Source organism: Lagopus muta, chromosome 1 (genome assembly GCF_023343835.1).
Source record: "Lagopus muta isolate bLagMut1 chromosome 1, bLagMut1 primary, whole genome shotgun sequence".
Lineage (NCBI taxonomy): Eukaryota > Metazoa > Chordata > Aves > Galliformes > Phasianidae > Lagopus > Lagopus muta.
In genome coordinates, this window is record NC_064433.1 from 132,404,753 (window position 1) to 132,431,136 (window position 26,384).

The 26,384-nt window shown below is 41.0% G+C and overlaps 1 protein-coding gene across 1 annotated transcript in view; it reads right to left on the reverse strand.

Moving 5' to 3' along the window:
• Positions 1 to 4,971: 4,971 nt before the first annotated feature.
• Positions 4,972 to 26,384, reverse strand: part of RFX8 (regulatory factor X8) — a 28,140-nt gene continuing 6,727 nt past the window's right edge. Inside the window, exons 4-15 of the mRNA XM_048968312.1 lie at positions 25,942 to 26,028; positions 22,705 to 22,764; positions 20,232 to 20,295; positions 19,116 to 19,244; positions 18,954 to 19,031; positions 18,378 to 18,491; positions 17,535 to 17,685; positions 15,846 to 15,904; positions 12,138 to 12,294; positions 9,352 to 9,446; positions 8,180 to 8,294; positions 4,972 to 5,237 (exon numbers count right to left, since the gene is read on the reverse strand). Coding sequence (XP_048824269.1) covers positions 4,972 to 5,237; positions 8,180 to 8,294; positions 9,352 to 9,446; positions 12,138 to 12,294; positions 15,846 to 15,904; positions 17,535 to 17,685; positions 18,378 to 18,491; positions 18,954 to 19,031; positions 19,116 to 19,244; positions 20,232 to 20,295; positions 22,705 to 22,764; positions 25,942 to 26,028 — 1,375 coding nt within the window. The remainder of the gene's footprint in view (positions 5,238 to 8,179; positions 8,295 to 9,351; positions 9,447 to 12,137; positions 12,295 to 15,845; positions 15,905 to 17,534; positions 17,686 to 18,377; positions 18,492 to 18,953; positions 19,032 to 19,115; positions 19,245 to 20,231; positions 20,296 to 22,704; positions 22,765 to 25,941; positions 26,029 to 26,384) is intronic.

Genomic DNA, 26,384 nt, shown 5'->3' on the forward strand with positions numbered 1-26,384 from the left:
AGCATATGGTCCTGACTGCATGGGCTGTGCTATTTTGTCTACCGATTCCCATTTCAGTGCTTGAGCTAAGGAGTGTAGATGCAAGGAACAAATAAATGTAGATTTCTCAAGCACAAAATGAGTAAAAGTTTGATAAACTCCCGAGGAATGCTTTTCTCTAGCTAAGGAAATGTCCCTTATTAAAATTAATGGAGCAGCTGTCCCCTCTTGAAACAATGAGCACACCCAGGAAGCCTCCTCCCACAGGACACACTTTTCAAAAGCACCTAAGAAACCCAATTCCCCAGTGTTTGCACATGACAATTAGTTGAATTCCTCGTGCATTGTGATGCATGTGCCACATGTATTTCATTCTCTAAATTTACCTTAACATATAGGTTTGCTCCAGGTTCCTCTTTGTAGATTCTTTGCTCATACCCTGCTTGTAGAGCACATTCCAACAACTTAGTTTCTGACATAAACAAATCAATAACAACCTATTTGATGTCAGTTAATAGAATTAGGTCTGACATATCGACTCTTGTATCCCGCACAAGTGGGAAGCAAGCGGGAGTTTTTCAAGACACAGAAATCAGTGCTAAGCTCTACATGCAATAAATGTCAATTTTAAATTGCATTCTGCTGATACAAAGCAGCACTGATTCAGGGTCATCAATCTATTCTGCAGTTTCCAGATAAGTTTAACACAATGCCTTCAAATGGGCCTTCTGCTTCCTTGATGTCTGAACTCCAAGAAATAAAATTACAAAACCACACATTTCACCTTTTCATTCTGAAGATTTATTCAAATGAAGTCTAATAACCAGAACACATGACAACTTGCAATAGCTGTCTCACTAGCACAGTTTGGCATTTAGTATTTACAGAGGAAGATCTTAAACTTAAGAGAATGAAAATATTATTTCTTAAAATTGTATTAGAAAGTAAGACTGGTCTATGCTTACGAAGTGTTTTTGAAAGTCAGGCTGATTTTCTCTGAAAATTAACTGGGAATGGGAGGCAAAAATGAAAAGAAGCATTCTGTCCATCTCTTTGAGTAAGAAGCGCTTTTCTTCTGACCACAAGATCCAACTGAGTGGAAGTTTTTGCTATTTTGTCTTCCAAATGACCTGGGTGAGCTGCAAGTTAGAAAAGAAACATGCAAGCATTTTGATTGGAAGAACTGTAAATCATGTAAATCATCTTGTTAAAGCCAGTTTGTTTAACTTCATCATCTTTGCTAAATCAACTTTGTTAAACAAGAAAGTCTTCTCTCTACTTTCCTGCCTCATATTCTGTTTTTTTTTTCCTGTCCGTTTTTGTGCTGATACTCAACCTACTTTACATCAGTTAAAGCAACAGGAGGATATACCACTGAGCTTCCCCATAGGATGGCAGAGGTGTAACAGTAGTGCCAGCACCTTTTTGGTGCTCACACTTTATGTGGCTACTATCAACTATTCTTCTCCAAAACAAATAATCATAGTGCTGCCCCCTCCCTCCCAGGGACTGCTTTTACATACTGAAATCCTGTCTTCCTTAAAATCAGTGGAAATTTTGTCAATGAATTAAAGCAGGGTCAACACTGTGCTCTTATTTTCGATCATTTTAGTTAATTATTTTACTTGATTTCTGTGTCCTGGATTACACAGACTATTCAGATGACCATTCCCTATTCACTTAAGTGAAGCAGTTAATACTTCCTTATTTTTCCCCCTTTTTAACAAATCAAAGTATTTGCTTTGCTTTTTGCCAAAAGAGCTGTGAACAGTGTTCCCTCAGCCTCTTTGCTCTGATTTGCAGTATATTGTATGGTACAGAGGCGTGGAAATGGATTAAAAGCCACAGCACAGTGCTCTGCAGATAAACCCACTGCAGGTGTGCAATTTAATAGGATTTTAATTTGGTAACAAGTGAACAAAGAGAGGAAACACAAAATAGGATTTTCTAGATGAAAAATTGCTACTCTTGCTAAAAGAAAGCGACTGGAAGCTCTGTGATAAGGAGTGAAGATCAGTCTGACGTCCTCTGAGCTGCCCTCTTACGAGTTTAAGTTCACTCAGAGCATCTTTCTTTGTGCCATGAGTTCCAACAGATATTAGTTCAAACTACTTGCACTCGGCTGGATAGAGTTCAATCTGCAATGCTGTCCATCAGGCCAGTTTGTTTAAATCTTGTATTGTCTCATTCCCCTCCCTCTGCCTTTTTTTTTTTTTAATATTAAAATATTTTCCTTGGGAGATGTCACCAGCTTGCAATATATATTCCATTCTCAAGATTATTAACAGTATTCATGCTTCAAATTACAAGATATGTATATGCTGCATTGCTCAAAATGCATGGAAAAACATGGTGTCTCTGTTTTAATTTATATTCAGCACTGAAGGAGAGGTGGGGGACCAAAAACAGATGGGGAAAGAAAAGAAAAAATAAAGGTGGCAACCAAAAGATCATGAAGAGATGTGCTAAGACACAGGCACATATTGCTGCTGCTGATGCAAGGGCAAGCTTGGGAGATTCTCTTCTGATTTCTGTTACCAGTCCTCCCTCTCATTTTTCCAGGGTTTCACAGCAGAACTGAGTTTTTAGCACTAATTTCAATGAGATGCGGGTGGAGGTGCGATGAACAGATTTTTCCTGAGCATAACAGGCTGTAGAGAAGGCACAGAAATGCTCTGTGGGACAAGATGAAAAAGATACGGAGGTTGGTGTTGTTGGCAGAGGAAGAAGTGGAGGATGGGAGATAAAGAGAGACACCAGGCCTAAGAGATCTGAAGAGGCTGTGTGAGGTGAAGGATTTAAGGGGAAAAAAAAATACAAAACACACCCTTGATATACAGAGCAGTAAGTCATGCAGCTGAAATACCATCCAGGAGACAGCATGTTGGCTGCTGGTTGCTGTTCGGGCTGCTGTGGGTTTGTATACATGTTCTGTCTGAAAGGGGATTAGTAGGGGCAGGGACAGATGGCTGCCTGGGAGAATGGGAAGGTGATCCAAAGTCACAGAAGACAAATTCTTTTGCAACAGGAATTTACAGGGTGTCTAGCTTGGGGGTCTACAGATATGGTAATATGAGCAAAGTGGTGGGTGGTGGAGATGGTTTGGAACTGCATTTTTCATAAATCTGTGGAGTTAGTATGACACCCAAGGAGAGAGAGCCTGCAATGGCTGAGGTGGGCGCTACCACCCATTCAAAGGACACCAGTGCCAGAAATACTCACCCACTCTATCACAGCTCCTGAAACCCTTCTGAGCTGCAGGTTCCAGTTTTTAATCTCCTTCACTAGCTGCAGACACTTGAGGCACAGCATTAGCAGGCTCTCACTGGGCTCTGTTTTTCAGTCCACTATCAGCATTTTGCACATGGACTGATGGAACCCAGGGTTTCAGGTCCTTTAGTTGGCAGGATTTTCCTCTCTAAGCTCTTCCTATACTTTCTCCATCCTTCACTTTTTCCTTCCCTCCTTGATACCTTGACAAGTCATACTGCTCCCCATTTTGGGTTTTGTAGTCATTTGCTCCTACTTTGGCACTTACTCGTCCCTCACTCTAACCAGCCTTGCTCTGTTCTTGAGGTCCCATACAAAACATGCAAAAATTACACATTTATTTGTTGGCATATCACTTATGCAAAGCAAAACCAGGGTCAAATCCTTGTCTGTTGTCACTTGTATAAGAGCACTGCAGTTGTTGTAGAGGCCACACAAATGCCCCTAAGGGCAGAACAATGAAAGAACATAAGAAGCAGGAAAGATATTGAATAGGTTTTCTACTGGTTTATCTCCTAATTTTTGACCACTGTTGATTTAGGGATTCCTTGGCCATATTCTGCATCCAGATCAGTTTGTTTTGAACTTAAGGTGGCAGGGGAGGATAGCTCATTACATTCCATTTCAAAAATGAAAGTATCTATCCAACATGCCCATGACGTATGTAAACCATTCTTGTTTGTTTCCCTTGTGTCTTTCTCCTTCTGCTTTTCATTACTGAACTAGTTTTAGCATATCTCATATTTAAAAGCAAGTGTCTTCCAAGAGACTTTATAACTAATAAAGATGCTTTTTAAAACAGTCAATTTCCAGTCCTGGTCCTAGGTTATGGAAGCTGAGTACATCCTGGAAGGATAAGCAGTAGAATAACAACAGCATGATCACCTCAAAACTGTTATTTCCTTATTAATCTTGGTGCCACTGACATTTGTTCTTTTCCATAGTCTAGAAAACATAGTGTTCTCTGAGTCTTGAGTGCTGTTACTACACAAAAAAGAAATCTGAAAACAGCTGAACGTACAAGTGATGAATATATCCCTTGTATTAACCACAAAGGCTTGATCTGTGTTCCGATATGTCCTAAGATTTAGCCTTGTGTCCTAAGAAGACTCAGACATTTTGTTTTCTACCTGCATGTCACCCCTTATGCTGCTAATTGGAGCCAGGGGGCTGACTGCAAGAAAGTCTGGCACAGCAGAAAGACTCAAAGTGTTTCACACTTCGGCATCTTTTGATAAAATTAATAGCTAGGTGAAGGAAACAGTCTCTCAGTGCTCTCAGCAGTGAGAAAGGCTACGCTATGTGCTTTCTCTTCTGATCAGTAAATTCCATTTGGCCTGCTAACCCTTGAGCTGTGCCAAACCCAGCAGAACAAGGCTGCTCTTGCTTGATGACACTTGGGGAATCTAACACAAAGATGAAAGTCTTCTGGAAAACGAAGGAAGAACGAAGGAAGAATGGGGTGAGTGGGAGATAGGCAATGTAAAGTTTATAATCCATTAACAGGAATTGCTTTTGGCTTGAGGTATGGATGACAGTGGACATAACTCCATGCAAACCCATATTTCATTAGTTCTACTTCACACACGTGAAAAACTACAAAGTCTACACCTCTCCCGATTTCCACAACTTACTGCATTGCTTTTTTTTATTTTTTTAAGTTTTCTTCAGAGTTAATATTTTATCTCACCTTGATTTCTGTGGCTTTCTCCCCCAAGCAACTCAGAACTCTGAATATACGTTGCTTAATCTGATGTCACTCTGGTTCAGCATCAAACTTATGAGAGTTGACTGAGGAGCTTGAGCTTGAGGTTCTTCCTCTGCAAAGTAGTCCCCGAAGTAGCTGGGCTCATAAACCCACAGAACAGGCTGGTCGCTTTGCTGTGTGACACAAAAACTTTCTTCTCCCTCCTCCTCCTCCTCTATATAGGACTGGAAGATGTGAGCAACGTAATCCAAGAGTAGCAAATTAAACAAATGCCAGGATCCTGGATTTAAAGAAAACCAGAAGTAGTTGTAGCAACCTCTTAATTTTCATATACCTTCCTGATGTGTTCTTTTTTTTTGAAGAGCTTCATTGTAGTGATGGGCTAGACAAAGTAGCAGTCTAGCACTTATCAAATAATGCTTGCATAATGACTACCTTCAACTACCACAGCAAAATGGGCACTGAATATGGATTTTAAACATAAACAAAAAAACCTTTTCCCAAATTTTACCAACAGAGAAAAATGTGCTTGTGTTTATTCACTTTTCTATTCAAGTTCATCCCCCCAGATTCACTGCTCTTATAAGGCCTATTAACTAGCATGCATTGTCTGCATTTCCCCCTAACACAGATAAATTATTTAACCTCTCCCCAAGCTAACCCTCCTACAGATTTCAGTTTCTTCCATACCTATGACATTAAATGGCCTACCTTGCAGCTGTGTATGCCAAAAAACCAAGTTATAGTTGCCAAAAGCCAAAAGAAGGACTCAGGGAGGCCACTGAGTTTTGACTGGCACCTGTGGTTGAAAGTGCTTACAGTGTGTATGCAGGTGACTGTCCAGCCACCTTGGCTTGGCTGTACTCCCCTGAATGCCTCAGAGGAGATACTAATAAAGGAAATGTAGGTGGTCAGCTGATATAAGGTTTTGTGTCTGAGATAAGGAGAGGCACATATGCTGGGAAAGAGGTGATAATAGAAGAGCTCTAGCGTAGAACTGTGGAATCATCTCGGTTGGAGAAGATCATCAAGCCCAACTATCAACCTGACCTACAGAGTCCCATCAGTAAACCATGTCCCTTAATGCTGTGAAGTCCCATGACTTCATGTGCCCTGACTGCTGTTGCTCCTTTCAGCCTTACAGGGGACTAAATGCAGGTTCCTTCGATTGCACTTGAGCATCATCCATGAGGAGGCAGGGTTGGAATTGGGCAAAAGACAATCCTGAGTTCAGAAGTAACTTTTATGTGTGTCAGAAGTGCTAAGTTTCAAGCAAGACCCCCAGCCAGAAGTGAGTTTGGATTTGGTTTCTGCTATGTGACTTACGCTGTGGGGATGCATGCTGCATTAACATGACACACATTTACCAAAAATTCTACATTTTGCCTAAGTAATTGTGGATCCTCAGTGGATGCAGCATATTTTGACTTGCAGGGTCCCCACCATTTCTTTATGAAATGCTGAGATTTAAGACATTTATGAAAAGCAATGGCCTGAGTGCAGAGTGGCTTGTTAAAATAACTAAGCCTTGCCCACTGAGGCTTCAAATAGAAATGTGGGAATAGAGACCTAGGAAAGATGGGACATTGTTACATCACATAACCCAACATCTAAAGGAACCACTGCTTTTAGGAAAGAAGATAATGACCAATTTAATTGGAACATCACAGAGAAAGATTAAAAGGCGCTTTAAAAACTCTGTCATATGTGAAAATGAATTAAATCTCAATGTTAATGAAGTACAATAATAAGACTGTATAATGTGAGATGAAAATATTGTTTGTAACTAGTTTGAGGAAGGCTCAGCAGAGGATAGGATGCTTTAGATCAGATGGTATTAATTGTGTCCCCAGCCACTAACAACTAAAGAACAGGGAGGCGATTCATTAAGCTCTTCTCGAGGTGGGAAGAGGATTTCATCATCATTGGCAATTTTAATAAACACTGAGCCTCCAGTGCTGTTCTTGGAATTCGTTCACAATTTTCACTCATGGCACAAAATATTGCATCTAAGTTTGGGGAGTTTTGTGCACAACACTTCTGCAGAGATAGATGTGGTTATTATTACTCTGATGCAGCCGGCCATGGACAAGGGACCCGACTGTGCTGTATTCCATGCAGTCAGAGAGCAAACCTCCAATCCTGCTCCAGGGAGTTTGCAACCTAATTATGAGGCAAAAGGTAACAGCTAGGTGTAGAAAAGGGCTGTGCATGTATATACACAAACACAGCCAGTAACAAGGAAAGAATGCTGAAGAATATAAAAGGCAGCAACCTTAGCATACCACTTTGTTATGTCTTTGTAGGAAACACAAAGCCCTGAGCTTTGAAGGGGTATGTCTAAGAAGATAATGAGGCTTTTTTGGCTGTTGGTGTGAAGCTCCCTCCAACAGAACACAAAAAATTACGAAGGTGCTTCTTTGAAAGTCTGAAAGGTAGTTCATGCAGTCTGGGTTGAGATGCTACTCTGAGGAGACAGTGCATTGCTCCAGAATAAATAAAGGACAGATAGCCTCTGAAAGGTCTTACAAATAAAGAGAAAGGAAGTTGGGTTTGATGCAATATAGAAGAGGTACAGTTGATTCAAGACACAGTGGTACCACTTCAAGGCACTTTCAGTAAATGCGATTGCAAAGGCCTCTCACTTCTCCTGCTTTACACTAGTATGTGTTGGATTTGGTGCTAGACAGCTCTGAGCACTACAACAGAGACAAAATGCATCCAGCTGAAGGAGTGATTAGTTTTCAATCAGTCTAATGTGTCAGTGTAAGGCATAAGCAAAAGGAAGGAGCCTATACCTTCTCTAGGAAGAACTAACTGCATTTTTGACAAGTGTTTGGATCTGCTGTTACTGTATTGTACAGAAAGAATATGGGAATCTGGAAGCTACCACCTGATATATATGGAATTATTATGGTTAGGGCTGCTGGTGCCCCAGATCTCCATCACCCCTTCCTGATGGAGTTCCTGCAATGGGGGTGAAGCGAGGTTTGCATCTAAGGATGCCGTTATCTGCTTCACCTCAAATGATGGCCTCTACCAAAACAGGGAGTCCTGCTCCCCTGCCATCTCCAGCTGCATCTTTCTCCCGTTCTCCCTTGTGCTCATCCTAGAGAGGTGATGCTCATTTGGATTATAGCTTGACTGCATGTCTGCTGAAACGATCAGGTCCCTCTGCCATCTCAGGTCACATCAGCTGACAGACACAAAGCTCTCACTTACCAAAACTGTCTGCATAGTTGAGTGTCATCGCCTTGCTTACTGCGCTCAGTAGGAAGTTCCATCTCAACTGGAAATCAGCTGCCAGTTTTATAAACTCCTGTTTATTCCTGCTTGGCTGCAAATAGAGAAAAAAAAGATGCTTTATGATGAAGCCGGTTAAAAGAGTCCCTTATTGTGTTATGGACTGTTTTCCTGTGCAGACGGCATACAGAGATGGAAAATTAAGTTAAAATAACTTAGGTTGAAAGGGATCTTTGTATGTCATCTTTTTTCAGGTCTTTTCCAGCCAAGTTCTGAATGTCTTTGAGGTATTCTCCACCCTTCTGGGTAACTTCTTCATGTTTGTTTTGTTTTTTTTTTTAATCTTTTGAATTTTTCCTTTGCTGTGGCTATTGCCTTACACCCTATAACTGTGAACCTCCATCTTCTCTGCAGCTGAGGGTTCTGTGAGATGAAGGCACCACAGAACTGCAAAATGCTATTTCTAATTATAAAACCCACTCAAAATATTAGGAAGAAAAGCTGAAGAAACAAGTACAGTTTATCCTGCTTCTTCAGAAAAATAAATAGAAAAAAAAGAATTTAACTACCTTCCAGCCCCAGATTCACTGGTCTGTCCAACCAACAGAATGCAGTGCTACTATCAAACTACCGCCAGCTCTGGATCACTGATGGACCAGGGAAGCAAGAATTGGTAACCTAGGGAGAGGTCTATACACAAAGATGATCATACTTGAATCTTTCATGAGAGGTAGAACCATTCCACTAGCATTTCTCACTCTCCTACAACCTTCTGAAAATCAACAGTTCCATAAATCAACAATCTCAGCAGTCATTAAGTGTTCACTTTATTTATATGGACATTTTTCTTAGAGATCTTGATTTATAAGGCAGTGTTACAGAGTGCATCTACAAAATGAGACCAAATACTGTAATCACTGAAGTGGATATATGCATAGAAATACATTTGTAGTTGTTCGCACAGATGGAATTTTTGTATGCCAATTAATTCTCCCTTTTTCTGCAGCATGCATAAATTGTATTTATGCAAATCTGCAGTCTGGTCATGTTGCTAGTATATAATGTATCTCCTTCAAACTTTTGACAGAGTGTAGAGGGATAAATGGTGTGATCACTCTTCCTTTTCTGAAATGGTTAAATTAATTTTATACCTGAATGACAAAAGCCTGAAGATCTGAATATACACAGGTTAGGAGAACTCGAATATCTGTAGAATGTGCCAGTGAAGATAATAGGTCATTCAAACCTGTGAAATATAGAAGGGAGATCAAGTGATTGGCTTGCTGCCATTTCTAGCTTTTTTTTTTTCTGTTATATTTGGCTTTAAATATACTAAGACCTCTGTTTATAGCATTTTGATTAGTGCAACTGTGCAATTTCTTAGAAATTACTCAGAATTCAAGTTTATGTTATAGAATCATAGAATCATAGTATCATAGAATGGCTTGGGTTGGGAGGGACCTCAAGAAGCATCAAATTCCAACCCCTCTGCTGCAGGCAGAGTTGCTAACTGCTAGCCCAAGTAGATCAGGCTGCTCAGGGCCTCATCCCACCTGGCCTTGAACACCATCCTTGTGGATGGGGCATCCACAACCTCTCCGGGCAATATGTTCCGACACCTCACCACCCTCTCAGTGAAAAACTTCCTCAGATATCTATCCTAAATCTTCCTTCCTTTAGTTTTCCCCCTTGTCTTATCACTATCTACCCATGTAAAAAGTTGTTTTCCCTCATGTTTATAATCTCCCTTTGAATACTGGAAGGCTGTAAAGAGGTCTCCCTGCAGTCTTCTCTTCTCCAAATTGAACAAGACCATCTCCTTCAACTTGTCTTCACAGGAGAGCTGCTCCAGCCCTGTGATCATCTTTGTGGCCTTCCTCTGGACTCTCTCCAAAAGCCTGACATTTTTCTTGTGCTGAAGGCTCCAGAGATGGACATTATACTCCTGATGAGCCTCCTGAAGGCAGAATAGAGAGGGACAATTGCCCCTCTTCTGATGCAGCCTATGATACATTTGGCTTTCCAGGCTGCAAGCAAACACTGCTGGCTCATGTTCAGTTTTTCATCTACCAGGGCTCCTAAGTCCTTCTCAGCAGGGCTACTCTCAAGGAGTTCTTCTCTCAGTCTGTATACATATCTGAGATTCCTCCAACCCAAGTGCAAAATCTTGCACTTTGTTTTGTTGAACACAGGTTCACAGGGGCCCACCTTTCAAGTTTATCAAGGTCCCTCTGGATGCATCCCTTCTTCTTCTGTATCAACTGCACCACTCAGCTTGGTGTCATCAGCAAACTTGCTGAGGATGCACTCAATCCCACTGTCTACGTCATTGACAAAGTTGTTAAATAGTATTTGTCCCAAGATGGTCTCCTGGGGGATACCACACATTACTGGCCTCCACCTGGACGTAGAGCCATAGATCTGTTCCATAAGCTTCCCAGGAACAGAGGTGAAGCTTACTGGCCTTTAGTTCTCTAGGTCACCCTTCCTCCCTTTCTTATAAATGGGAGTGAGGTTTCCCTTTTTCCAGTCTCCAAGGAATTCACCTGTCAGCCATGGCTTGATGGAGAACAGCTCAACAACCACACCTGCCAGTTCCCTTAGGACCATGGTATGCATGTTGTCTGGCCCCATAGCCATTACTACTGTGTCTGCACTGGCATAATTGTCATGGACAAAGTGGAAAGAGTAAACTTTGCACAGGTGCAAGCTGAAATATGGCTATATGCAATGCCAAATTTCTTATCTAAACTTCTACATGGTTGAAAAAGAAAAATCTGTTGTGGAGGAGAGAATTGTTTGAAAACAGTAACTGCAGATATTCCATAGTATTCTATGGAAATATATATAGCATTGCCAAAAAGCACTGCAGATGTTCCCCCAAAAGATTAGAAGCTACCACTCTGTGCCGCAAGCTGCATCATGACTGTACCTCTCTGAATCTATACCCTTCTAGCTAACAGGTTTTATTGTCAGAAAACATATGCATAGGGTCTGTAAATCTTTGTTTATTATTAATAGCAATTTGGAAAAGGAATGGAAACTGAGAATGCAGAGAATCCACCTCTGAAAACACAATAATTAATAAAAAGAGCGAATGTAATAAAAAGCTCCTGTGCATTGCTTTTGATTTTAAGTCTCATATCAACATTATTCAGATGGTTCTCTTAATGGCTCTATGAACAAAGAGAATTATTATTCCTGCCAAAAGCCGTCACAGGCAGGTGGTGGTGCATCCCCTATCAGGGAGCACGCCTGCGGCGGGCCAGGAACAAAGAGCTGAGGATTCCTCCATCAGCTCTAAGCACAGACGGCCCATCTTACCCATTTCTTACTAATGATTTAAATGGCAGTCTGTTAATATTAGAATTAACTTGCCATTATGTTCCTATAGCTTTTCGGTAGACTGGCAAATGTATCGTGTCATGGCTGCATGTGAACCATGTGTTTTAGTGTTTACAGCACAGCATCTATTCTGCAGGCCCTAACAGAGCAAAAAGATGTGAAAGACGAAAGGTCCTCATCCAGTTCAGCACACAGTGTGTAAAATCTGGCCACAGGAGGAGATTTCGTGACTGCAATTAATAATGGGAAAATGCAAAATGTAATTCTAGGAAACTCCTTTTTATCAAAGCAAATCATAAAATGTCCCTGTTTATCAGCCTTCTTTTGGAAGGTGTATCATTTGGGAACACAAAACCCACTCGCACCGCCATAGAAAGCATTAAGAGAGAATCAAAGCCTTTCATTCTTAACCTTTAAAATTAAACGGATATAACTGCGTGCTCCATTCTCAATTTTATTGGCTCTTTTCCAGTACTTAGGGTTACTGAAAGGCTGTAATTCCCAGTAGGGCAGATGCCATGAATAAACATGCTAGAGCTTTAACAACGTCAGGCAGAGGCTTAAATGGATAGGAAAATATAGAAAAAATTACATTTGATTTCTATGTTGTACTGCAGTTCATTTGGATTTCCATACTTCTTTTGAAAGAGGTTTCCAGGCACATCCAGCAATCCCTGATTGATGACAGCATTCAAATCCGAGATCAGAACAGTGACTTTGCTGTTGTTGTTCAAGACTATCCTCATTGTCTGCATTTATTAAGAAAACAGTTAATGTCTTTCACTTTCACAAGCCCTCAACTCAGTCAAAAAAGCTTCCCTTTCAGTGCTAAGTTAGAAGTGAGGCTTTACATTTACCACTAGACTCCAAATGGAAGAAAAAAAAAAAAAAGGAAAAAAAAAGCATCAAAGGAGATGAATCTTAAGCTGTCTTTGAGTGGGTTTTGTTCTGGGTGATATTATTTTCAATGAGACTTTGTGGTAGTGTCTGTGATGGAGCAGACAAGGATGACAGATGCTTGAAGTATCTGGGCAATATTTTTGCCTGCAGTTATTATAGTTATGCCAAATAATGGTACTTTGTCTGAAAAAAATGAAACCATTTATTAGGATTTACTTTTCCTCAGTGCCACTTGTCCTTAATATGTGTTTCAATTACATTCAAAAGTGAGTTTTCTTGAGTTTTTCTATCCTCTGAGAAGGTAAAAATAAGACTAAAAATACAGTATTAATTAAAGTGATATTAGTAGGGAATTTGTCCCATTTCTTTGCTTGTGAGTCATTTGTGAATGAATCTGGTTTCATATTTGTCCCTATAAATACTACACACACAGATATTGCAGAGGATTTTCAGCCTAGCTTTTTATCCTCATCTCTCTCTCTCTCTTTTTTTTTTTTTAATTAATTGCTAATATCCTGATTGAAATGTTTTAAGTGGTAAATAATGAAAGGAATTAAATCTGAGTCTGTTACAATTCATCCATCCATACATTTAGTCTCTCGCTTTCATACTGAAATGTGGGAGATCCTACAGGCTCTGCTGAATTTGGGCTTATATGTATATAATCCATGTGCTAACTTTGGTCTACTAGAGGAAAAATATTTTCTTGTAAACTTCAGAGAAGACTTCAGGGTTCATGAACATTTGAACAATTGCCATTCATCGGGTGCATGGCAGAGATCACCACTTTCTATCACACCACACTTATTTGCAAGTATAACTCAGCCCAGCACTTTGGTTTTCCACTATTGTGTTAGCATTACTCAAATATCACAAGCTGCCTGACTCTCGGTAGTCTTTTTCAATCAAGTTAAAGACAAAGCTCCTTTTCTTGCTTTACGTGGAGTTTCCAGCATTGGAAGAAGAGCTGCTGGTTGCAGCAAGAGCACACAATGAGAACACTGGGAACACAGCTCCATATTCCTGTATGCTAGGCCACTCTCTTTCTTTACCCATTACACTTCACAAACCATAATGCTCTGAATTACTAAGAGCTGGCCCTGACAACACTTAAATACAGCTTATCAAAGACAGGAATCAGCCCTTGGAAATGACAAGCATTATATCCACATTCCTTTCTCACAGAGAATTTGCACTTTCTTGTACTCTAATTACTTCCGTACATCCAGGTAGTAGCAAATATCAGCCTGCTTTATCTACACATGATGGGAAAGTTACTTTTTCTTCTGAATGCTGACCCTGCCAAAATTGTTCAGATTTTCTCACCAGGTGGCTAAATTATTGCAAAGTGCTCTACAAGGCACAGAGTGTTTACACCATTCAGAAGCTGCAGCTGCACAGTCCCTCAATAACAGTTCTCATTAGGAGCACTGTCACCTGCTTTGACCACCTGTCTCTGGTTGAAATTCAATGTGCTTTTCAGAGAGAGAAAACCTTGAAGGACGATTAGAAAGACCAAATGACTCCCATATGAGAGAATTAAACCTCAGGCTGAGATAGAAATAACTGAGAAAGAATGCGACAGAGGAAGAACTGCGTGAAAAAGGGCACAAATTTTATAACTAATGAAAGAAAGTACTTTTTCTCGCAAGAAATAATCAAATCCTGGGGCTCGCTACCCCAAGATGGATGGGGATACAACCTTCATCTCAGATGGCTAGATGGGTCTCAGGAGTAGAACATCACTTGCTCTATGCATGCCTACTTTATCTGAGTATCTGATGAGGACAACCAGGGCAAATAGTAAAGCACACACAAGCCTAGGGACTGGTCTGACCAACTAAAACACCGATTGGTTTTCTCTGAGTGACATTCACCTCGTCATGAAGCATCTGTGTGTTTCTCACATGATGAACATCTTAAATATTCGTGTTGTCCAGCTAGCCATCTTCTGGTATGCATTAGATGGATAGGGTAATTTTGCAATATAATCTTTATCTGACTCTTGTTTTCTGCTCTGCTTTCTGGAGCCCGGTATAAATGCCTTGGGAAAGGTCAGAAGTTATACCTGAGGCTACAGCTGCTGGAAGACTACGGGGATGTTGATTTACAAGGCTCACATTTTTTCACTTGTTGAAGCTGTTGTTTTTAAACTGGGACTAATGGGACTGATCATCAGTTACTCTGGAGCTCCTCTGCCCTTTGTATGTATTTTAAAGGGGCTCTGGAGAAGGTGCAAATATCATTTACCTGTGCAAAGAGTGCCAGTTAACATGAAGAGGAACCAGGCTCAGAGTGTCCTTTACTCTAAGTATAGACCTGACCCAGGTTCTCAGGTCTAGAATGTTCACTTTGTGCAGGTTAAACAGTGCGCAGTATAAAGCAGTTAGAGGCTGCTGCTGGAGAATTCCCTCCAGCTAGGTTAAAACTCTTTTTCCCTAAATCTCAAGGGTGTAAATTAAATGTTGAGTCTTCACAGCTCTTCCATGCATTAGGAATGTGCAGGGAAGAATAAAAAAGCTACAACCAGCACCTTGATGTCATGCCTCAAGCCCAAGCACAACAGCGTAAAGTCTAACTACAGCAATCCGGTCCAAATGACTGGGAATAGTTGGCACATGCAGTCTTGTGGGACTGAGTGGTTTGATGGGTAAGAAGTACTGTTAAGAATCATGCAGTGTTATGAAGCTGATTTTTTTTCTAGTGTTCAGCATCTCCAAAGTGCTGCTGCAGGAAATGGCAACTACAAGTCCTTGGCACTTGATAGATGTAGACCTTTTGCCCATGTTAGGACACCTATGCACGTTTATGCATTTTTTTAAATTAAAAAATGCCTCCAAAACTGCTTTTTTTTTGAACTGTGAGGTTTAAATTTTATATGCTGTTGGCTGTGGTGAAGCTTTCCCATAAAGGAAAACTGTATTTATTAATGAAAGATGGGATGCTGCTGTGTAACCCAAGGAGTCACAGTTCCCTTCTTTTATTCCTTTGCTGTGAGGACAAAGTGAAGTCATTTAAGCCAGATGGGCATACTGGGAGTATCTTGTACTGCATGTGCTGTGATTTTGCAAGTATTTAAGGACAGCAATGGAAGTGAAGCTACAGGAAGGGCGCAGCCCATCATAATAATGCAGCACTGAGTAACTGCAGGATAGCAACCACTAACCACATCTCGGAGGCTCTCACAGAGCCCAAAGGGCCCCTCAGCATACTTACTGTGGGCAGAAATAAGTAGGAGGGTGAGCATGGTTAGGACCATGGTTAGTATACAGATAATAGCACCTGTGCCCTGCTGCTCTTCTACTACAGTGGAGCACCTCATAAATGATCCTTACTGCGTGTGGGCTTCTTGAGTGCATGAGGTGCTCAGCTGTTTTGTTTCATGGATTCTGGAACATACCTTGGCCATATTAGAAAGATCTGTCTTTCTCCTGAGTCTTTTTATAAATACTGTAACTTCTGTTAAAGAAGAAGAGGCAGGTGTTTCATATCATTAATATTTTACATTCTTAAAGACATTAATGCAGGCAGATCTCTTTAAATTGTAAAGCAGATCCCTGTGGGAGCAACAGACTAACTCAGAGCACAGGGAGATAGCTGAGCTACTATCTATGCTGGGGACCCACAAATTTAAAGCTTGTAAGCAGCCCAGATTACTGCTCTTCCTTCACTAGAAATATGTGAATCATGATGCAGAGGAACAATACTTCCAATATTTTTTTCCATGAAATACTTCTCAAACAAGAGCAACGTTCTTTTATAAGTATGGTTTTAGATGCCATAAGGACTGATGGCAGCATGAATACTAAATTTTCTGTTTTGATTAGAGTTTGCATTTTCACCCTTATGTATCTATAATTCTTCAGCACTGTTAATAAAAGTTGATTTCTGTTGCTCTACTTGATCCTGTCCATAATGTTAGAATTACTAACTCTGTGGTCCAAGAATATCTTTTTTAAGAATAAAATATAACAAACTGATTCTTAGTTGCAGGAAAATCAAGTATAAAGCAACTTAAATCTGCAGACAGGCAATGGTTTTTAAGTGAATTCTGTTTCTCTAAAGTTTGTACAAACCCCAAAGCCCACAGTATGCATACAAAGCATTCTGGTTGATTAATTACTTTTACTTTCATACACACAAATGCATTAAAAACAAATTACTAAATTTGCTCTATCAATTGCCTGAACGTAAGGACTGCCAGATTTGAAACTGACTGCAAGCCATCCTTCAGCACATGTGCAAGCAGTCCTGTATCCATGCAGGATCCCATCTTTCTCACTGTAGAGATGGTTTTCATTCATGGAGAAACTAAGCAGCATTTTACTTTAGCTGGTTTCTTCAGCATAACTGAACTAGATGATCTTAAAAGTTCCTTGCAGCCTAAACCATCCTATGATTCCGTGTAATAAATAAACTATAGAATCATGGAATGGCTTGGGTTGGAAAGGACCTTAAAGATCAGCTAGTTTCACTGCTGTGGGCAGTGACCTCTTCTACTAGATCAAGTTGCCCAAAGCCTCACCCAACATGACCTTGAACATTTTGTACGTATGAATACATTTGCATACATAAATCAAAGTACATATGTATGTATGTACTTAGGATCACACACCTTTGTATACTACAAGATTTTAAAATCCTGCTCTAATGACAGAGCCACATTTTCCCTTATAGGCCTTTGGGGTTTTTCTTCTACTTTATGTTGAACTGCCCTATATTCATTAATTAATTTATCTGCATAAAACCACTTGCAAGGAAAAGAGACAGAACAATACCGACATTTCAGAGGGCAGGGTGCTTATTTTTAAGAGTCATCAACACAGCCAAAGTGAGCATGGCAAAAGACAGGTCTTTAAAAAGATTCAAGTACACTTTAATTAACCAGGAACTTGGAATGATTTGGGCTTAAATTTGTCCTCACACCAATTGAGACCATTTATTTTTAACTGTGTGCCAACTAACTCTAGTCCTTTCTTCTATCAAGGTCATCAGCTAAAATGTTTAAAAAATAATTTAAGAGCCTTGTAACCCAATCTTTTCTGCAATTGAAGTGAAGATTATTTATGAAAATCACTCTGTTCCTCACCTTCACATTTGGATGTTTGGAGGGACATTGGAAGCTCTTCCAAAGCATTAAGCAGCCAGATTTTAACATTTTTACTGAACATTCTGATTGACTTCAGATAGTGGACAGACACCTCCTCCAGGAAGTCACCAAGGAGAATATTATCCATTTCCTACAATGTAAATATATGGAACTGCATGTACAGATGTTTACAGCAGCATGAAACATGTTTCAGCTGTGATTACAATTTATGTCATGAAAGAAGCCCATTGTTTTCCTCCTCTTATGGCAATAATTAAACTATATTTATTAGCAGAAGGAAAAAGGTCCTAGAAGCAAGCAGCACCTCCTGAATTAATTACTAGATGCTGCTTGATGACCTGCTGTAAATAAGAAGTAAATTATTCTGAGCAGAAAACTGTATGTCTGCGTGGAATGTCACTGAGAAATACAGTAAAGTTATCAAAGGAAAAATAACCCTCTTGTAGTTTAGAATCCATGCATATCCTCATTCCAGAACCCCAGATCACATTTATAACATCATCCTCCATTGGTGTTAAGAACTTTCGACTGTGGTCGTATGCGAAGCCAGGAATTGGACTTGATGATCCTTACGGATCCCTTTCAGCTTCACATATTCTGTGATTCTGTGAACTGAAGATACGGCAGCAAATGGCTGTAGTCTCAAGTTCCACTGTCTCCTTTCAAAATCCAAACTCACTGGCTCAAAATTTATATCTACATATAGACTGAGAAGAAAATCTCATTGTACGGTACACAATAAACGGCTGGTCTTTCTCTCCAGCTGGAACTACCAAAAAGACAAAAATCTTAAAGTAATTACAACAAACATGTCTACAGTACCTTGAATAGATATCTGTCATAGTACTTGAACAGCTGGCATATATCTGGCAAGGAGATAAATGCTATTTTTTCAGGCGGTAGAGACCTCCAAAATGATGTGATGCAATCCTCCACCTATTGCACAAAATCCTTTATGAATTTTCACCAATTTTACACTAGTGACATGTGAAGTGTGATTCAGTGAAAGGACACACACATCAGCACAGAAGCAGGGGGATGAGCACAGAGCTTGGCTCCCCACCTGGCTTGAGCCAAGCTCAGACACTAGTGGGAGCATCCTGGGGTGAACCTGGCAAGGAAGCATAACAAAGAGCAGGAAGACAAAGAGACGTGCTGTGGATCTGTGGATATAATGGGAGATATGCATCCATGGCCTTGTGTTTTGTGCCTGCAACATCACAGTCTAAGAGGTGGTCACATTAAGAATTCCAGTATATCTTGAATGAGTGCTCTTTTTGTCCATAAATGAACGTCTTCTTCAGATAAAACCATCAACTAAATAAGCTACAAAGAAACAATTTCATTATCGTATTTGTTTGCTATCATGCAAGGAAAGTTACTGAAGCAAAGGCTTACCTTGTCAAGCTCTTGCATTTTCACAACTTCTAAAATATCGTGGCAGTGGCTATTGTACTCATTTGCGACCTGTATGATCTGGACAAAGTGAGCAAGAAGAATGTAAAAATGATCATCTAGTCAAGGAGCTAAATGGCTTGATTACTGGATACTTAAACATACCATCTCATAGGGGTATTTGTTCAGTAATTCTTGCTCCCAAGGGCAGGCTAGCCCAAATTCAGGCAAAACGTATGTAAGTCTGTCTTCTTCAGTTTTCAGATAAGTGACTGATGGAAAACAGTGCAAATCCTTGTTCCAAAGCATCAGAATGAATTTGAAAGAATTAAAAAAAAAAAAGAAGTACACAATTATCTTGTCAGTTCTGTTAAAGTTAATAAGTACTTTCCTGAAGTTGTATATTACTATTTTTTAATGAGATGTAATTATTCACAGAAATGCTTGTTCTTTTTGCTCAAAAAAATAGAGGTGGGTGAAACAAGCAAGCATGGTTGACTAAAAGTTCAAATTCCAAACAGTACAACAATAATTTATTTTCAAACCAAGTGAATATTTCACGCTACGCACATCTTATGCATATATTATCTATAGCACTCATTTTCACAGTTGCAATCTTCTAAATAAGGCTTGAGATTGTTGGCTCAGCTGTAAAGGTGACAGCAAGGTTTTCTTCAGCTGTTGTTACATGCACTCTGAGCACCATGAAGAAACAAGAAAGACACACAGCGTCTCCTTTTCCCTTGCTGTGATCCCATAATGCTGCTGCTCATGCTCTGTGGGTTGGCTTCCAACAACCCCAGCATCAGGCCAATTCCCTAGTGCATTTGAGCTGACAGCAGTTAGCCTAACATCAGCCTCCTTGGCGAGCAGGGTTGCCATTCTCTTTTCTTAATCACTTCACAGTGCTTTAAAGACTTCCCATGCCAATATAGTCTCATTGAGTTGAAAGGACACTGGCTCGACAGCATGAGGGCCTGCAGTGGTGGGCTTCAGGCAAGAAAGGCTGTGCCCAACTAACTCCTCCAGTGTTGGAAACTTGGGCTGTCGGCCACAATTTCAACACTCGACATAGCAAAGATTATTTGAGCTGACATTTAGACAACAAAAATACTTAGCTACATCAGGAGTGGGGGGAGTAAGCATTTAGTGAGGATCCACAGACAAAGGTTATTTGAGGGAGTGTGATGGGTTAATTGTATTTCATTACAACATTATATAGCATTTCTAATTAAGCACACAGAAGCATTTTGTTATAAGACTAATCTATCTGAAACTCACTGTTCCTTCTTTTTTGCTATTGCTCTTGTAACCAGCTGCATCTCCAGAACTGCAGGCGTCTGCACTGTGGTAAAATACAGAACATAAAGCCCTTTAAAAAACCCCACCAATTTATACAGTGTTCAGTGAGAAAACAATCTCAAAGTGGATGGAGAGTTCTAGGCTGAAGTAGACAGCAGTGTGTTTAGGAAACAAAATCCCTCCCTTTCCCATCATTCAGTGGTCCCAGGATTTTCTAATGAATCTGGAGACTAATTTCAAGATAAAATTGAGCCACTCACTGCAGACAGCAAGATATTAGCCATTTAGCAGCACAATCTCTTCCAACTTCTTGTACCAAATTTGTGATTTTGAACTGGTAGTGGCAGTTCATTTGGAATGAAAATAAAAATCATATACATGGAAATAATGAAATCATAATCGTCCTTGAGCTTTGATTGCACAGTAACCCCATTTTCTGTTCCCTTTATTAATGCAGACAGCAACTTTTTCCTGGCTGCCCCCTGCCTACTTTGAAAGTCTTCCTTGATGCTCCACACTCTCAGTATTCTCATGGGCCTGCAAAAGCTCAACAATCAGCTTTTGGCTGGAAAACCATGAGCTGGGCAGCAGTAGGCTGCTTTCTTGCTTTGTCATCTCCTCCCTCCTCCTACGCCTGTGTTGATGAAGTCAATCCTGCAAGAGAGAAAGGCAGTCGCACTCTATCTGAGAAATCTGGTCTGTTGTGAACTGATGTGGTTCATCTGTCAAAGAACAACTTTGGCTACAGGCTTGCCAAGCCTAAAACTGCTGGGGAAGGGGAACGGTGAAAGCAGTATGAGCAGTGGCTGCCCAGAGACAACAACAAGAACAGAGATCTGTGGGTGAGAACTTGAAAAGCAGCACAAAGCCAGCCAGTAAGCCAGTTTCTGGCCCAACTTCAGTTCCTCAACACAAATGCATGGAGCATAGGAAATAAGGAAGGTGAACTGAAAGTTTTAGTCCAGTCTCAGGGCCAGGATATTCTGGGCCTCAGTGAGATGTGGTGGGATGGCTCACAAGTCTGGAATGCAGAGACGAATGGCTACAGGCTCCTCAGGAGGGATGGGCAGGGAAGAACAGGAGGTGTAACCCTCAACATTAGGGAAGGTCTGAACTGCATGGAGCTGGGTAATGGCAATGGAAGGACTGGGTTCTCTTAATCAGAGTCAGAGGAAAGGCCTACAAGGGAGATAGCATCCAGACTACTGTGTCCAGTTCTGTACTTCCCAGTTCATTAAAGACAGAAAACTAATGTAGAGAGTCCAGTGGAAAGCTACAAAGAAGATGAGAGGCCTGGAGCATCTCCTGTATTGTGGAAAGAATGAGTGATCTGGAGTTGTTCAGCCTGGAGAAGAGAAGGCCGAGAGGGGATCTTCTCACATTTTATAGATATCTAATGGGCGGGTGCCAAGTGGATGGCAGTGCCCAGTGACAGGACAAGGGGCAATGGGCACAAAGTACAACAGGGGAAGTTCCATCTGCACATGAGGAAAACTTTACTGAGAGGGTGACAGAGCACGGGATAACAGAGCAGCTGCCCAGAGAAGTTGTGCAGTCTTCTTCACTGGAACAGGCTGCCCAGGGAGGCTGTGGAGTCTCCTTCTCCGGAGATGTTCAAGACCTGCCTGGATGCCTACCTGTCCGACCTACTTGTGCAGCCTGGTGTAGGGAACCTGCTTTGGCAGGGGGGTTGGACTCGATCATCTCTGGAGGTCCCTTCCAACCCCTACAATTCTGTGATTCTGTGATTCTTCTCTGAAGATATTCATAACATGCATGGACTCTTTTCTGTGCAACCAGTAGAGAACCTGCTTCAGCAGCAGCATGGACCAGGTGGTCCCCAGAGGTCCCTTTCAACCCCTGCAATACTGTGATCCTGTGACATGGGACATGCTCCAGCCAGCCCCACATCTGCTGCTGATATGTGCTCCCTGTCTGTGAAGTCATTTCAAACTCCTGGGGACTGTTATTTGGAAGGTGGCAGCCAGTGTTTTGCACAAAATGTGCAGTCCTTGTTGGTGGCTGGTACACACGTCACCTCCCTTTCCCTTCATCACCACTTTGGTGCTGGAAGCCAAAGGACTCCACCCACCAAAGGCCTGGCACAACATTAATACTGCATTTGTTTGGTCCCCACAAACAAAAGAAAGGGTCAATACAGATGCACTGCTGTCAAACGTCTCATTCTTGCAGGTTCCTAAAGCCTGTGAAATACAATTAACAAACATTTTCCAGCTCCCGCTCTTCCCAAGCAGGCAGCCAGCTGCATTCTGCTGCTGCTGCTATGGCAACACACCTCAGCACCTCACCTCTTCTTTGGTGGGCTGCCTAGTCCATTTGCCCCCTGCTGGGTGGCAGGCTGAAGCATTCCTTGTCACTACTCCTTCACCTGTCCCTACCTCACCTTTGCCAGTTGGGGCCAGCATCGTTAGCAAAAGACGTCCAGACTCACCCAGTGCCCATAGGGGTGCTTGGCTGCCACGCTGAAACACTCTTCCCTGGAGAGCACTGCCTGGACAAAGACAGAGCACAGAGAGTGGAGGATGGGTGGGAGGCGAGGGCAATGAGCTCAGCTCTGCCTCCTGTGAGGCTGGGGAGGGGGAAAGAGAGCTGATAGGGGAGGTCTGACTGTAGGGACGGCAGAAAGACTGAGGTGAATGGGAAGGAAGAAGGGAAAATTAATGAAGGGAGAATGGTGAATGGGATTGACAGATTACACTGAGATCAGCAAAGATAATATCCTAGAAACACACTAGAATTTGTAACTGAAAAATTACAGGTTTGCTTCACTAGAAAGTCAGAGACCCAAGCCTTTCCCTGTTACTAGATCATGAAGTAATTCTTACTTAGAGGTCTTTTACAACCTTGGTGATTCTATGATATGATTCTACTCTTACAAAGCCAAAACTCACTGGCATTATTTTAGCACTGACATACTCCAAGCCACTTTGATCTACCAGAGCAACTGCCATTGTAGGGAGACCTCATCCTCAAAGCTCCCATTCCTAAAAGTCACCTTAGTGTACTTCAAATTATCCCACACCCTCTTAAATCTCCATAATACCTTTGGAGACCTGTTTGGTCACAGCTCTGCTTGTTTGCACTACTTTCACATCATCATCAGCGCAACAGAATATCTTCAGGAAAACTCAACATTTTGAAACAGACCAGCTCACAGGTGCTTTGTAAGAGAATCCTCATCACTCCTAGTGTGAACTCATTCCATCCCAGCAACTTGACACATCCAAAGCCTGGTTGACTACCAAGAGGCAAATGCCTTCTTTGCAGTGAAAGGCAACCATTATAATCTTATGGCTGTTTTTATGACACCAACAAGCAAAGCTTCCAATGTGCCAGACCCTTCACGGCCCCAGTTCCTTACTACCAGCTCCACGTCAAGTGCTGGTGACCTCAAAAAGGTCAAGAAATACTGTTTTCAGTAATTAGAGACAGTGGATTGTAGTGCTGACACCAGTCCATTCTTTAACAGCCCAGAGGGAGTTTGGGTGGATGCATTCGTCTCTCAGCTGGGCTCTCAGCTCCACCTTCCCCTCAGGTAGAAGCTCCAGAAGAAGCACCTGCATGTCAGACTCGATCCAGGTATAGGAGGATGCAGTAGTCACTTGGGACATGCTGACTGCTATGGCACACATCCCTGTTTCTGCCAGGGGGATATGGCATCAAGCCAGTGAGGTCTCTACAATTCATTGGATCTGATTTGAAGACAAGTGTTTGGACTGCACTGTAAATGTATATTAATAATCTGCTTCACTACTATCTGGAAGTTTTCACACCAGCACACTCTTCCAGACTGTTGTGTCATGGGTCAAATACTGTCTGCTGCAGCCATCAATTTAACTCTACAAGAACAACATTTGTCCTTGCGGGTAGAAAAATACTCAATTTTTTATTACTATTTTTTCCAACTTTCATCTCTCTACTTTAAAAAAATTATTCCACAGATGGCTTTTTTGTTTGTTTGTTTGTTCAGTGGTGGTGTTACTGGATGACAAAAATTAATTCTGATTTCTAAAAGTACTGAGCTCTACAGAGAAGGCAGTAAAGATGAGATATTTGCTTACTGTGTTCCTGTGCATTTGTAAAGCATGTAGTACATAACTGTAAGAACAGATGGAAATTGACTTATTTCACTGAGGCTGCTGCTTAAGTTGTATGTGGCCTAATTTATTTCCTTAGTTATTTTGTGGGAGGAGGGTTATGATAACCAAGTGTGTCTGACTGCATTTCATTTGTTTGTTTTTTGCTGTCTTCTCTCTGTTTTCTTCTGCTGCCCTTTAACAGGCACCAAGAAGCAGCAGTGACACTCGGGTGCTGCTGGTGCACATGTTGGCTCTAGATGGGGGCACGTGGCTGGGTTTGGAGTGCAAGATGCTCTAAATGCAGCTCTTTGGCTTCACACAACAGCTTCAGTGAAGGAAGTGTCAGACAGAACAATTTCATAGTTAAGAGGCTTACTTAAGAGTACTGCAGCTAGAAAGCTGATGCTTATCTGAATGTATATATATTTAATATAGTGTGCATTGATAGCTGGGGATATCACTTTAGCAAGGTTCTCATGTGAAATGAGCCTCGCGTTGCCTATGAATAATTTGTTTGGTCTCAAAACAACTGATTGCCACTTGATTGTGTGCAGAACCTGAGCCTTTGCCCTGCTCCACTCTTTATCCTTGCTCTGCTGTGGCTGCCTGGGCTGCTGCAGCTTAGCTCTGCCATCAAACCAGCAAAGACAGGCAGCAAACCCGCGGGTATAATTTTTCCATTCTCTTGCAGCGTGTATTCAATTAACTATACAATAAAATACCACAGACAGTGAAACAGCTTTCATCATCGCCAGAATATCTGAGTGCTTAATAGTCTATCTTGTATCCCTAGAACATTTGTGCCGTGGAGAGCTATTATAGCCCCATTTAAAAGAATGGAAACTGAAGTACAGAATTCATTTGTATACACATTTCTTTTTTTCCTTTCTCCCTGGGAGAAATGCAAGTCTGAAGCTCATTTACCTCAACCATGACCTCAACCATGACCTTCATCATCCTGCCTACAACTTGGTTGAGATAAAGTCTCCACTTAGCTTCTACGCTATCTTACATTCATCCCTTCCTTAGATTGTTTTTCTGTTTTTGCAGACAATTTCTACTCCTGTCTGATATATCATCTCCAACAAGAGGTTACTTTAAAACCTGACATTTTAAAATAAAACAGGGGCAGTATTTTCAAAGTAGCATGCCTGATCTTTTAGAAAAAAATAGATAACACCGTTGTGTATAAAACGTATCAAAAAGAGCACTGTCATTTATACTGTAATACATATCCCTTCAGCCTACTGTTAACCAACAGAAGTGCTACAGTGTCAAGAAGCAATTGTCATTAATCCGAGCTTCCATTTAGAGCCTCAACGTGTTACGTTCTTCCTTTAGGTTTGGCATGATCTACCTTTCTACACTGTCTAATTCATGGAAATCTGATTAGACAGGGCACTTTTTCAAATTGGATTTTCTTGTTAGAGATATTGCTTAAGGTCACAGCACTCCTTAGTGTGTATAAGAGGAAGAACATACTCATACTGTTGACAATGTTCAGCAAAGAGAAATAACAGACTTCTATGTACAGACAATATCTAAATTACCACGTGACATTTCATGATTGAACTATTTAGAAAACAAACCTGCGATAATTTTTTTGAGACAGAAGAAAACAATAATGTCCATAAAAGGAAGACTCCTTCTTGATAGCTATTCCATCATAATGATATCTAGAAAGTAATTTAAAAAAGAAAAAAAAGAATGAACTGACAAGCATGTGATTTCCAAGACAGTTAGCAAAGAATTAATATTCCCCTACCATGTTCAGATTAGAAAGGACAAAGTGAAAACAAAAATGCTACATTTACTTTATAAATTCTGTTGGAAATTTATTTCCCTGGCACAAAATATTTACACAAGTGTTTCTAGAATGACTTAACAAGCTCTACTTAGCTGTTTGGGATCTTTTTTTTTTTTTTTTTTTTGCCCTTGAATGGCACCTTCTTTTAAGTGAACAAACATAAACCAGCAAATATAGTGCAACAGTTTTGCACAGGATAATTAGAGAAGTCACAGACCTCTCAGC